Consider the following 14,607-nt stretch of genomic DNA (forward strand, 5'->3'; position numbering starts at 1 on the left):
TCTTTGTCAACAACAGTATTGTAGATAGCCCTTTCGCCGTGCGCCTCTTCAGTTTTTCAGTTTGATTTTTGTTTCTTTTTAACCACCTGTTACCCGGAGCCTTTGTTCAGTGTTTCAGCTGTAATACAATCATAGCTGAAAAGCAAGAGATCACTCAATAGGTGACACGATGGAGCTTGTGTAAAATACTCATAAGCCATCTCCTTTTCCCACTTCTACCTCCAACATTGTCCCTTCCCTTGAGTTTCTTTTGCTTCATCCATCTGGTAAAAGTGCATCATGACTTAATGCTCAGAGGACACGAGTGTGGTGCTGTGCTTGGCAGGCTGCTGCTGGGGCGTTTGAGGGAACTTCACTTCTTGTCACACCGACAGCAGCTTCTGTCTTTCTGACATTAACCTGTCTTTGGGCAAGGGGCTGATATCACTCAGAACAGCTCCAAACTGTCAGGTTAGGGGACAAGGTGACTTGAGAGGAGGCAGTAGACATTTCTGTCAAAAACAGGTAAGTGTCCCCTAAGTAAGTCTGCGGCCAGAGTTACACAAACAACATAACATCAAAGGGTTTGTACACTGTTTGTAGTCATCTGTTTCCTATCCTAAACCAGCTTCAATAATTTTTGGTCTATACACAATTCTCAAATCAGTAAAACAGAGCGTATTTAACCAGGAAATGTTCCTATGTTCGTTGCTAAGACAATGACCAGCAGCATAAATTTGCATATGCCAAATAATAATGGGTGCTTATTTCATAATACAAAATTTGCCTGTCCTATCTGCTTGCACTGGCATCTTTTCAAATCACTACATTTTAAAACATGAAAGAAAAAGCCTTCTATAGAATGAATTAGTCCTGTTGCATGATGAAAGCCTCAACAAATGCAGTTGAGGGAGCATATGATCTTATGTGTCGGGCACTTGCTGGTTTTCATAGTTTTAGATAATCACAAATTGAGTTAGAAGTGTCTCTGGTAGAGCACAGGGGTTGGAGAACTTAGTTTCTCCAATTCACCACGGGGTTTCTTGCATGACCATGAGGGTATTATTTGTTCTGAACAGAGCTTGCAATACTGCTTATGATTGAGACCATGTGACATAAGATTCAGTTCTCAACTGCCTGTAACTTAGTCAGACCTGAAGTGGTGAGGCTAAAATTTTTCACCCTAGGGATGGAATAAAATAAACAGAAAATGTGGGTTTGGTCAATGGCAAAAAGCAATCATTTGTAGCACCGTTTGTGTTCTGGAAGAACACATCAGGCATGGGAATTTCCTTCGTCTCATAAAATCTTCTGGCTTTCCTGTTGGGGACCATGCAGTTTGAAGAAAGGACTGGAAGCTGGGTGCCAGAAGCAGCAGGGGCAGGGTGGCAGGGAGCAGGGCAGGAAGGGGGACACCAGGGCAGCCCCAGGCATCAGGCATCTCCAAGGGGATGTGGACAGTCTGAGGGTTTGGACTGCTTTTTGAAGATGGCCCAGGCTGAGTTATGAAGAAGAGACTGTTGATGGGCTGCATCTTTATTTTCTTTAAGGCTGTGTGATGTGAGCTGTACTGAAGGAGAGGTAAGAGTTTTCTGTAATAGCATAAGTGTCATCTGCCTCTCAGCCAGGGCATTAAGGAGCAGGTGCAGATCTTCTTCACTTTCATCTTTTTTGCTTGTGACAGTGAGCCAAAGTTCAGCATAGACTGCTCAGAAATACCGTGATTACCAAGGTCTGGTGCCCGAGTTCTGAGATCTCAAAATGTGTGTTTGACCACCCCAACTTATAAAATCAATCTCATTTAAAACACTTGGGTCGAAAGAGTGGGTAACTCCAACGCTTGGGTTCAACTCTTGAATATCATGTTTTTGGGTGGAAGTAAGGCATGGGAAGGGGGAGCAGCTGGGATGCAAGGGAACAAGTTGGCTGAAACTGAACTCAGCCGCAAGCGTTGGGATGGGGGAGAAAGTAGAGATTATCTTGATTCTTGATTTTTTTCAAGCGTGCTCATGGCTTGCCAGTCTGCTTACCCCCTAGCTTCGTTGGTCCTTTTGGAAGGCTGCATTTTCTTTTGACAACAGGACAACTGTGGCCAGGGATGGTTAGCTTGAGGGCTTTATCTAAACATGGGAGTACCAATAGGAGGTATTTCTGCATAGCGGTTTTGACTCTGAACCTTCAGCTTGGTTATCTGCTCTGAGAAAGCAAGACTGTCCCAAGTTTGGTTTGTTCAAGCTTTCAGAGTATTGTGGACAACTCAGCTTTTCTTTTATACCTTTAAAACAAGATATGATCGTATGCCAAAGATAGAGAGTTAATAGTTGCATGGCTGGATTGACTGTTTGGCTCAGGTGTACTTAAAATGACTGAATCACAATCAATGATGGTTAGTTAAGTGGTTGAATGATATTCATATCTTCATATCTTTTGACCGCTCATATTTTAAGCCCAGGAGAGAAACATTTTCAGTCATTCACAATTAAGGAACGGTGTTTTGAGAACATCACCTTGCAGAAATCCATAAATATGTTGCTCTATAATATTTAAGATTTTTGTATTTATTTTACATCTGAATGAGGAAAGACATAAAGAGAACTTGCCACTTTTTCAGTCACAGTGTGGTCTGAGGAAATGGGCCACATGGTCAAGTATTTTTAATGATCATGGGATGATTGAATTTACTGAATTATCTCAACCCACACTGTTTTGATACTATTAATTTGCTGTAAATCAGCTGAAGCAATGCAACTTTTTATTTCTGCTATCAAGGAATGTTTGCCCAATGATTTGGTTTCACTGATTTCATGGGAGCTTACAGTTTGTGCCACCTGATTATACGGTTCACAATGGTTAGCATTGCCCTTTAGGGCAATATTAGTATAAAGGTTATTGTGAAGATAATTAATGCCTGTCAAACGCTTTGTGTGCATGTGCGTACATGTGTCTGTGTGTAATGATAAAAAGTTTGATGACAAAGTTCCTTTAGCTCTCATTGTTTAAAGCTGGAGTGCACGACAAAGTGTCATACAAACATGACACAGTGTGTACTTAAATATTCTGCCAGATACTTATTGGGAGAGGTTTGGAAACGAAGCTCTAAAATACTTCTTCAGAATTCAGAAAAGAAATTGTCAGTACTGAAGCTATGAATTAATTATACACTTGTCTGCTTATATTTTAATCAGCATTCTAAAAACTCCAGAAGGTGACAGGAGAAAGATGTCACTTGAGACACATGAGCTGTAATAGGTGGTTACAGGACAGCAGGACCTGCAGCCTGTAGAAATGGAAAAATTCGCAACTTTACCTACAGTCCTACGTGAATGCCAAGTGATTAAATGCAAGGAATGAGTAATAATTCTGCATTTAAAAAGATAAAGAAACTAAAAATCATTTTCTGTTTGATGCTTTAGAACTCAAAGTTTGCCATACTCATAATGGTTTTAAATTTTTTTTTAAGCGATGGCTTTTACTCAAAATGAAAATCAGCTTCTTTCTTGGGAAAGAAAGAATAAGCTCTATTATAAATCATGTTTGCATGTTTTGCAAAAACGAAAAGAAAAAGTAGCCTCCTGATTTATTAAAACCAGAATATACTTTTTCTTTTCCTATCTCTTTAAAAGGTACTGAACGTACTCAATAGTCTGACAGGTTGTTTCTCCCACTGGTGTTATAAAGGTTGCACACTTGATTAGGGGTGACGCATCATATTTCTCTGCTTTGCTAGAGCTCCTGATATTAACGGGATACAGGAACGTGTTTCTGCAAAATACTGAGATGAGAAGCTGAAGGGCCCTCAGCTTACGTCATCTGTCAGATGATTAGATCTGAATGACACTATTGTAATATTTTTGGCTGAATATCATCTGTTAGATTTATGCTTGCTTGAAGACTCTTACTTAAATCCTTGATTTAACTTTCCTAATAACACAGAGGAGAATATATTGTGTTTTATATACATGACACAAGGCACAAGGACGATATATAAGAAATTAACTTGATGGTTAATGTTATGATTAATTTTAATTTTCAAGAAATAAATGATGTGACGAACGCTGCTTTTTACAGCGTTGTCACTTTTGAAATACTGCTTCGTGATAATGGTAATTCAGAACTCACAAGTCTCCCAAATAACATGTTTAGAATATTTTAGAGTCTATATTGATTCAGAAGTAGTGCTTATAATAATAATGAAAGGAAATTATGTTTTAGCAGCATTTAACTGCTAAACATGTGACCGTGGGTAAGGATTTCAAGAAGTAGTAATATTGTTCTGACTATAAATGGATAAACTTTCTGGATAGTAAATAAACAAATATTTAACAGCTTATGACTAATATTAGTCTAAAATTAATGGTTAGCTAGTAAAACTATTAAAAAATTATATAAACCTTTTTAAAATTAAATATTTTATTTTTATATATCCACCAGTGTAGATTAAACAAAAGGTTTGTATCTTATCACCGGGGAACTGGACATAGTGTCTTACATGTATTATACTCCATCTGCAGCAAAGATGCTTTGGAATCAATCTCTAATTTCTGCGATTTTTTACTGTAATTGGCTTTTATTAATGCTAATGATCAAAAAATGCAGTTGGTAAGAAAGAGCGTATTTTGGTTTTCTTCACTCAGTCAGTTCCACTGCTGGAGGGATGATCTGTTGCATAAAGCTACAGCAAATTGTTTCAATAGGATGTTTCCAGAAGAGCGACAAGTAATGTAAAAATTTAGGTTCTTGTTTAATTGTACATTATCATTTTCAAGTGTCATCTGTTCCTTTTTGTTTAAAACTGTTAATTCAGAATGAACTAACAGAGGAGGAAATTTTATTAACACATAATATGAAAATTCCCATCTGTAAGAAAATGAAAGAGTTAATTTTGGAAATGTGTTAGTTACAGTAAGATTGAGTCAACTGGTTTATTAGATTTATGAAACCTTTTTTAGTCATCTTTCAGATTGGAGAAGATGCAACAAGAATCTTCACTGCTTAGAAGTTTCCATTAAAGACCAGCAGAATTTTTTGGTATCAATTCATTGAAGCTTTTATTTTATGACTTGCAGGTAGTGTTGTATCCAACATCCAATAGCCCAAAGTCACCTGATCTGCATAAAATGATAGTCCCCAAAAACAGCCAAGACAGTGACTTGAAAATTAAACTGGCGGTGAGAATGGATAAACCACCCCACATGAAGCACTGTGGGTAAGTGTCCCTTTTCTGGCTGTCTGTATTTATTATTTTGCCTCATTGTGCCTGTGTTTAAGCATGTGTAGCTAAAAACATCAAGTTTGTAAAACATTATAAATGTGTACAACAGTTCCTTTACCGTGCCATTGTGTTATACATAAAGTTCGGAATAGTCAGGAGTAACATTTGTTTCAGATGTTCAGTGATGTGTAAAGAGAGATGATGAGCTAACTCTGAAATGCAGAACTAAGAGTACGGTGTCATTTAGAAACTGCTTTTGAATGTTAGAATTTATAGCACTTTGGGAAAAAAAGTTGATATTTAGGAGAAACATGTTTTTCCATTAAAACAGGATTACTCATATATCTGAATGTGATGGTACTTGCAACATAGTCTCCCCTTTTCTTTCTCTGTCCACTGTGGTATTTCTCTTGAAAGGAAGTTATGTATGAATACCAGTTTAAGGATGTTTTTCTGTCTAACACTCAAACTATTGGAATAGATTATTCATAAAGACAGCTTCCCTAGCCAGCTGCCAGCACTGTTCTTCATCCCAACTGCAAAATCAGGTAGTGTTGCCGACAGTAAGCAAGTCTGTGTCTGTTGTTATAGTGCAATTACCAGGGCTGTTTTGCATCCTTTTAAATTCTTCTGAATTAAGTACAGTACATTTCAAAAAACAGAGGACTATTCAACATGTTAATGTAGAATTAATGTAGTGGCCACACTATTTTGATTTCTTTTTAATCCCCTCCTGTTAATATTCTGCTTGTTATATACAGACAGCAATTGCCAAAATTTCCTATATGCAATACTTTGAAAAAAAACCCTAACTTATTTAATTTTTGTAAAGCTGTAATTGGTTGGGCTGAAATTTCCCAGGTATCAACCCCAGCCCTCATTTTGGTTTTGGGAAACTTAGGCACAAATGATCAGGACTGTAACAATGAGACTTGCTGGCTGGAGACCTGTGGCTGGTGACCAGGAGCTGGGAGGAAAGGGGAGGAAACCGGTTGTGGAGCCAACAGGGGAACTGCAGCTATTGTGTTTGGAGACTGGGACAGAGATGAGAAGGCTTAGAAGTAGGGCTGCAAATACATGAAGAAGGGAAATGGGATAATGTGGCCGGAGAGAGCAGGAAGACCGGGCTGACGTAAGTTGGAGTAGAGAGGACCTAGGGAGGGGAGAAAAGTGCTGGTCTGTACTACAGCATGATGCTCTCCCATCAGTCCCCACCTCCCGCCCCATTCATTTGCACTCACCAAACACCTCTGAAATGGATTGGTAATTGTGGCACTAGCATGGTTTCAGTCTCCTGCTGCTGGAAGGTATTCAGCCAGTCAAAGTAGTGAATGGTGCAGGGGTGACATGTTGCTGCCTGCACTCTTCAGTTTTTTGTCAAAAGGCACCCATGGGGATGGGATGACTTGAACAACATCACTAATGAATAATACACAACAGATGAGTCTAATTTGCACATGACCTTGTTCAGCTGCATACTCCACACTACAGCTACATCAGGGATGGTGTGCTCCTATGCACCTATCCCAACAGGTGACTGGGAGAAGTCCCCATTTTTTATCAGATCACTGGTAGTGTTGGGGTTGTGCTGCCTACAACCCCAGTTAGGGTATAACATGCAACTTATTTTGACCTGGGTCCAGAAACAGGGACAAGGCTCCAATGCTTCCTCCCATTGTGCTCCTGGGTTTCTCCAGAGGCTTTATTGGCTGGGAGCTGTTCTGGGGTCTTCAGAGGGTCTTCCTAACCCCTCAGAATGCTTTTCCATACTAGTTTATGTCACTAGTCTTCTTCTCTGGGCATTAAATGGATTGCCCAACCAAATATTACTTTCAATAATTTACTTCAATGATTATCCTTTTCATCTGCTGTTGCTGGTTACTTCCTCATGCTGATTTTGAACCCTGAACTCCTGGCACAGTTGCTTACTTCATTTTACATCGGGGTCACTGCTGTCAGTATTCTCCAGGCAAATATTGTTATTCTCCCCACCAAATATGGTCAAGGCCAGCCATCGTTTCCCTTTCTTTATAGCCATTAGCTATAATGATTATTGCCTACACATTTGTCTAGAAAAGTTAGTTCACCAAGGGAAGTCTGTATGGACTCCTCCACCATAAATATATGTGAAATGAAATAAAAGATTAATAATTCCTCCAATAACCCTTGAAAAGGTTGATTAAATACTGTATGATGACACTGGAGTTGCAGTGAGAGGAGGGAAGAGGTTGTTTGTTTGGAGGGGAAAAGAACACCTGCTAGAAGAATTATTAATGTGTACAGCCAGGAACCATTGATGTTATGAAAAGCCATCATCCAGACACTCTGCAGCCTTCTCTTGGCTTCCTGGGTGAGTATAAGTATTAAAAGGTCATTCGCTATTTTTTCCAGAGGGATTCCCACCTGCTTCAACACCCTCTGTGAGGGTGCCAGAGCAGTGGCACAGGCTGCCCAGAGAGGTTTTGGAGTCTCCTTCCCTAGAGATATTCAAAACCTGCCTGGATGCGTTCCTGTGCCCGCTGGTCAAGGTGTCCCTGCTCAAGCAGGGGGTTGGATGAGATGGTCTCCAGAGGTCCCTTCCAACCCCTACCATTCTGTGATTCTGTGTGATAGATTAAAGCTATTCTGTTTCTGAACCAATACTGTGTTATCAGAGAAATCCTCATTTGTCAAGAGGCTGGAAACATGCAGTGGATGATGGACAGTGTTACAGGAAGGCAAAGAAATTTTTTGCGCTTAAGGTAGTTGAGGGATGCCTGGAAGAACTGGCTTTTATCCCTATTTGTGCTACACAGAAGGACCTGCCTGTAAGAGACTGAAGCTTTTCCACCTATAGTAACTGGTGGCATGTTGTTTCCTGTGCCCAGTTTGATAAACTGGAATCTGATTTCATGGAGGTGCCCAACACTCACAGCTACTAGCTGAATTCATTGGAAACTGGGCTGTAAATATACATTGTGCTGTTACAGTCCAAATATCCTAAAAATCTTCATCTTAGTATCTGAAGCCTAAAGTTTCTACTACTTCAGTTCCCCTGTTATGAAGTGAGAATAATACCACCTCCCAGTGTCATAGACATTTGAAGGTAAATCTTGGGAAGCAACTGGTAGGAAAGGTTCCTGCACCCCTCATGAGCTGGGGGAAGTAGGGCATGGTCACTTCTGTAACACATGGCAAAAGGCTTATGCTCTGCCAGGCGGTGTTATTGTGGTGCCAGGCTCTGCAGCTCCCTGGTGAAAAGGCAAGAGCAAATAACTCGATTCTCTCTGTAGAGCAGTGTTTGAGCAACATGCAATGAAACAGGCCATAGGAGAAAATGAAGAGTTGATGAGTCAGCTGCTGCTATCCTGAATAGTGAAAAGAACTGGGAGGTTTTTGTTTCCTTTCCCCTTTCCCCTTCCCCCTTTCCCCTTCTCCCCTTTCTCGCATGGTCTGATATTTAAGCACAGTGTCATAGCGTACACGAAAGGGGGAAATAACAGGATGAAAGAATGTGGTCATCCTTGCTGCTGGAATTTTGTCATGTTAGCAAGTTGAATTTTACAGCCTTGGTAACAGACTTCTAATGTAGTTAGTGTGATTGTCCCAGTTAAGTTCTAATTCTTCAGTTTATTTTTCAGAAACATCTTATGCTTCATATTTGGCCAATCTTTGAACTAGACAACTTATATTTTCTGTGTTGGTCTGAGCTAACATAGTTAGCATGAGTTAACAAGCTAACATACAAGATTCCTATTTGTCTCATAAGAGAAAAAGGCAATCTGTTGGCATTAGATAATGCCTTTCAGCTGAGAATCTTGAAATTTATTCAAAGTTGAAATAAGATTTTACCCAACAGCCAATTGCAGAAAGAGGGGTTTTATTAGATTAATGCTCAGTCATGATTTAAAAGAATAATGGTAGTAAGAGACTGTTTTCTCAGATATGGGAGCTATGCTCAAATATTTCAGTTTCTGCAGGATCAGCAAAACCCACAGGCCCAAGCTAATTGTGGGTTTACAGTTTTACTTCTTCAGAAAAGCTTCTCCTATTTAAGGCTGACTTAACTTGTTGATGCAGGGGATATGCTGAAGGACTTCTAAACCTGTCTTGCATTTATGCCTGAGGAATATTCAGTTTTACAAATTATACCGTCTGATACTTAAACTGAGATTTTTAATTCACAGATAGTATTCTGGACTGAAGCACCTTCAAATCACGTTCCCTCCTGGGGTTTCCACAGTCATAACACATAATTATATTCCAAATAAAATTATAAACTTGGGACTTTTTTCAATATAAATTTTAACCTTTCTAAGAGCAAGAAATAAAAATCCTTATGACTCATCACTACTATGAATCTCAATTGCAGTTCATTTGTACCTCTGTGAAAAAGAGGTAGCTTTGCTAACTGCGTTACTTTTACACTAGTGTTTATGTTGACACATTCATACAGCTGGTCTAGTGTTATTCCACCAATGTGATTTAAAAAAAAACATTTGATCAAGGAAACACTCTATGATTTTTCCATGTGTTCTGTTATATGCTTAAAAAATAAGGACTAGTCATATACAACTTAGAGTAAACATAATCCTATTACGTATTTTAGATTTTTTTTTTAATTCTTGCATGAAAGGCTCTCAAAGTATGAAACAACCAAAAGGATATATAACCATCCTTTTCTATTTAAACCCTGTCAATAGATTACAAGGGGAAGCATGCACAGCTAGAAATTCTGAGTAATGGCAATGTAAATGTCACTCTATTAATGGGAATTTGTCGAACAGTTCCGAATATTGGCAATTCATGGTACTTCAGATTCCTTTCTCATAATTTGTAATGTATTTGTCTTCTCATAGAATATGGTAACCTTTTCCTTGTCTAAAATGTAGAGCACAAACAAGATATTTTTCTAATCTTCTTTATTAAGGTAGTAAAGCCAACATCCATGCAAAAGGTCTTTTAATATTTGTTAATTTCTTCTGTTGCAATCTTGACTCCAAAACAAATCATCAGAGGAAATAAGCAAAATATGTCCTTAAAAATCCTATCTAAAATGCTAAAAGCCAATTTATTTCTGTTGAGTTAGAATAACAGCATTAGGGGGTACCGTTTGCTTCACAAAGGCTCACTTGGCTCTCCTTAGCTCATAATTAAATTAGGGTTGAGAACCCAAGCAGGACAGGTTAATCCACTCAAGTTATATGGGTTACTGTATATACCTTTTCTAATGTTTGGGGCGGGGGGGTAATGTGTCTTTGCATATCTGTGTGTATTTAAAGCATGCATTATTTTTAAAAGTAGATTTTGTGTCAGTTAAGTTGTCTGTTAGCATAGCCTAGTGGTTACTAAAGGGTATTTTTCTATTGCTTCCAATCTCAAAAAAAAAGGAACACTGAGATTTTTTCAAATAGCTTGCTTTAAAGGGCTTAGTAGAGCTTAATGATCATAGAAAAAAAAAAAGGAAAATAAATAATAATGTGAAATGAAATTCTTACAAATTGAATGGCCTGAACAGGACAATATTACAAAGTAGTAGTGTTTGCATTTGACTTCCAAAGTAAAACATTTCAGTAAAACATAGCTCTTGTCCAGAACTTTTTTTAGCAAGATTTGAAAGAAAAAATTCATTCTTATAAGTTCTGTTCTGCTATGACATATAGAAATATAGCATATAGAAATGCTATACCTTTAATTTCTTAAACTTTTGTGTTGGAACATCCATTCTACAAGCACTTGAGTATATACATGCCCAGATTTTCTCACTGTCTCTCACCTGTAAAGCAATTATTTTGGCAAGTTTTTTTAACTTGTAGTCTCCAAAATTGTAAGAAATCTGAATGAAAACATTTTTCTCTCACAACTTCTATTATTATCATTATTATTATTATTTTATGGGTGTATTTTCAGAATATAAAGATACCATGAAGTTTCTAACCTTTTAAAATTTTTCTCTTCTGCACTTGGAATTGACTGTAATGCTCTTAGGAGAGCAGTTATAAGCAATAAATATAGCTACTGGTTCCTGTATGTGACTGAAGTATCACATTTCTCCTCCTGCTGCTGTAGTTTTAGAGCTAAAGGAAATGTGTGAGACGAATGCCCTGGTTAGCAGTCTTCCAAGATGCAGAATTAGAGGATAAGTAATTTTCCACTCACATTTTTATGACACTTGTCACCCATTGATAAAAGGATTCATGGAGAGGAGAGCGAGTATAATTATCTCTGTTTTACAGCTGAGTGAAATGAAGCACAGGAATGAACAGGGATCACCCAAGGTCACAGGCAATTCAGTGACCGAGCTGAGGATAGCACTGGGGTCTGCTGGCTTCTCAGGGGGTAGGGCTGTAGTGTGTGACTGTCACCTGGATAAATCGTTGTCATAGCTACTAGTGAGCTCATAAGCCAGCTAAGAAGAGCCACGGGGTCACTGAAGTTAGCCAGAACAATGGTGGTGCCAGCTCTTATGTGCTGCTTGTCCATGGTCACCTAGCAAAGAAGGGCAGGAGGAGAAACAGAATTAGCTTTATAACTTCAGGATGTGTAATCTGAAGGCTGGTCTGAAGATGAGATCTGCTGCAGGTATCATTATTTCAGAGAAATGTGCAAGGTGACCACATTGAAATGACTCTATTTCAATTCTGGGCTACTTTTACAGATAGAGTAGGATGCCAGGAATACAATCACGCTTCTCTTAGCCAGTGCTGCATGCTCCTTGTCACAGATAGACCTTTGTGTTGTATATAATGAATTTGAAACTGGTTTCAGACCTTTCTGTGAGGCAAAACACATAGCTATGTCAGAATCATTCTAAATCATTTGTTTTACCAACACTAAAAAGATGAGATAGAACCAAAATTTTGGCTAAGCTAAAATGTCAAGTTTAGCTTCTCTTAGAACAAGTAGGTATACAGAGAAGCGTTGGAAACCTGTATGTATCCAACATCTTAGAAAATCCTTACTAACACTTGTTATGATGTTAATATGTAGCGCAGACTTCTTCAAATAGTATTGTTTTCTGTGAGATAAAAGCAATAACTTTCTACATTACTTTTCAACAGTTCCTGAAAATACTTTTCTCATTAGTGAAGACAGGAACATTCTTCTGTTACGAAAGGGAAAGGGGGCTGTCTGAGAGACTCCTGTTGCACTTTTTCATTTCTTATCAACACAGTTCCCTGAACCAAATGTTAAGAGAAGTAGATACTTACCTAGCTATAGCATTTTTTCATTTACATACATAAACTCTTCTGTTTCTGTCTTTGTAATACTTGGTTTGTCTTTCCAAGTTTGAGCGCCACACATCTAACCATACAGTCAGTATGTTAGCACCATCTAGCTTTCTGTTTGTTGCTATTGCACTTTTTTGTCCAGCTTAGAAAAAGGTAGCAGAGCGCTGACTTCAGCTGCTGCTTCGAAAAGCAAGGTTCTTGCTGTCCTTCGGTAGAAGGCTTGTTTTTCAGTTTGTGAAAGTCAAGACTGGGAAGCTTAAGGAAAGTTAGATGGAAGAAACTGTTGAGTCTGAATTTTGCAAACTTTACATAACATCAGATAGTTTAGAATCCTTTTCTGATCATAGTGATATGGCCTCACTGTAGCAGCCCAAAAATTTAGGTATTTAGGCTATATCAGAGTTGTCTGAGTTTTCTCAAAGCCAGTAGGTAGGGAGGAATACCTTGACAGGTTGGTTTATAGACAGTGGCTGTGGGAAAAAAGGGAAAGGTACATTGGAGTTGGTAAGGTAAAATTTTACATATAGATATATATATATATATGCACACATACAGACTGCACTCAGAAGTATAGATTATCTACCAACTTAAAATAAAGGCCTAATCACCAGACAGTTTGGAAAGATAAATTACCAGAGCAAGAGGTGGGTTTCAGTCATGTAACCTTTTTTCTTCTGCCTAATTCACAGTTTCTCAAATCTAAATTCAGGTCAAAGATAAACTATATGTAGCTGCCTAAGTGATTTCTGAAAGCTAAGCCTCCCTTTATTTTAAATTAAACTTGGGCTACAAGTAACCATGCAGTTAGGAGAAATATCTTCACTCCTACAGATATTTCTTGTCTTTCTTAATAGTTTTCTTGTCTCTCTTACTAGTTTTAAGTATTGATATTTATAGATAAAATAGTGTCTATGTATATACTTTTATGAAGATGAATGAAATTAAATAGATATTTTATATTAAATAATTCTCACTTCAGTTAATTCCTGTGAGGATTGTTTGTTTGCCATGGTGATAGTTTAGGGTTTGTGATGTCCTCTGACACATGCAGCTTGTTCTATTTGGCAGCAGGTACGCTTGATTTGTATTTTTAATGTCTGCAGTTTTGTTCAAAGCTTTTTTCTTATTATAAGGACAGCAGAGTTGTAAGAAATATGAACAGAGTATGTCAGTGCTCTTTATCATTTCTATTTTAATTACTCCTAATTAGTCTCAAATACAGTTAGGATGTAAATCTTTCTAGAAATACCTGACAGAGATTGCCCACTGGATGCAGCAGTCTGCTGCAGGAGAATCCCATCGCAGGAATCAGGTGTGTATTCAAGTCAGCTGGGTCTAAGTAAAACTTAGTCACTCCTCCTAACTATGATTTTATAGTGTGCACAGCTTTTCTGGTCTCTCCTGTTACTGGCAAATGGGACAGTGTTTGCTGAGTGTAGCTGGCCTCAAAATTAGTGCCCAAGTGGTCCTAAGAACCTCATTCTCATCTACCTACGTAGATTATCTCGTTTCCAAAGGGTTCCTTATAAGCTAACAGGGATGTCAGTAATATGGAAGATGAACAAAAGCAGACATATCTAAAGGGAATTCTCTAGTAAAGAAACTTTATTTATGAAGCAAAAGTGAGTTAGAGGTTTCGTTTTCATCTAAAAAAGTATTTCGGACATGACCATTTGAGGAGGTCATGAGACTTAGCAGCAGAGACTGAGAGAGATTATACTTGGCCACCTCTCCACCCTGACCAAAAAATGACAATGTGGTGCCAGCAGCTGCACTGCAGAACTGTTGGAGTCACCAACACGGTCACATTTTTGATTTAGGGTTGGCTCATGCTCAAACTCCAAGCATTGACAATATGACCACGTACATATGCAGAGGACCCTTGAGACAGTGGGTGAAAGATTTCATCGTAGTCTCTGGCAGGAAGGCATAAAGAAGTATCAGAGTTTCAGTTAAGTTTCACTGGCTTCGAAGACAGAACAGCTGCGCACTGCAAAGCTTCATTTTCCAATCTGTATTCCACCTAGACCAGGCACAACAATCCAGAACCTTAGGACTGATGAAGACAAGCACGGTAGCTGTAGGTAGTTCTGCAGTGCTGAAGCAAACTGTATTAACACCAGTGCTTTACTCAACACCACTTACGGAAGATGTGTTGTGTAGCTGATGAAATAGGCTGTGGTTGAATTTCACACACAGTTGACT

General features: G+C 38.5%; 1 protein-coding gene across 8 annotated transcripts in view; it reads left to right on the plus strand.

Annotated features, from left to right (window-relative positions):
- Positions 1-14,607, plus strand: part of CADPS2 (calcium dependent secretion activator 2) — a 318,752-nt gene that overhangs the window by 166,550 nt on the left and 137,595 nt on the right. For all 8 annotated transcript variants that reach the window (XM_064446439.1, XM_064446493.1, XM_064446432.1 and 5 more), the window contains exon 8: positions 5,046-5,185. In XM_064446439.1, coding sequence (XP_064302509.1) covers positions 5,046-5,185 — 140 coding nt within the window. The remainder of the gene's footprint in view (positions 1-5,045; positions 5,186-14,607) is intronic.

This window comes from Phalacrocorax carbo, chromosome 1, assembly GCF_963921805.1.
Source record: "Phalacrocorax carbo chromosome 1, bPhaCar2.1, whole genome shotgun sequence".
Classification (NCBI taxonomy): domain Eukaryota; kingdom Metazoa; phylum Chordata; class Aves; order Suliformes; family Phalacrocoracidae; genus Phalacrocorax; species Phalacrocorax carbo.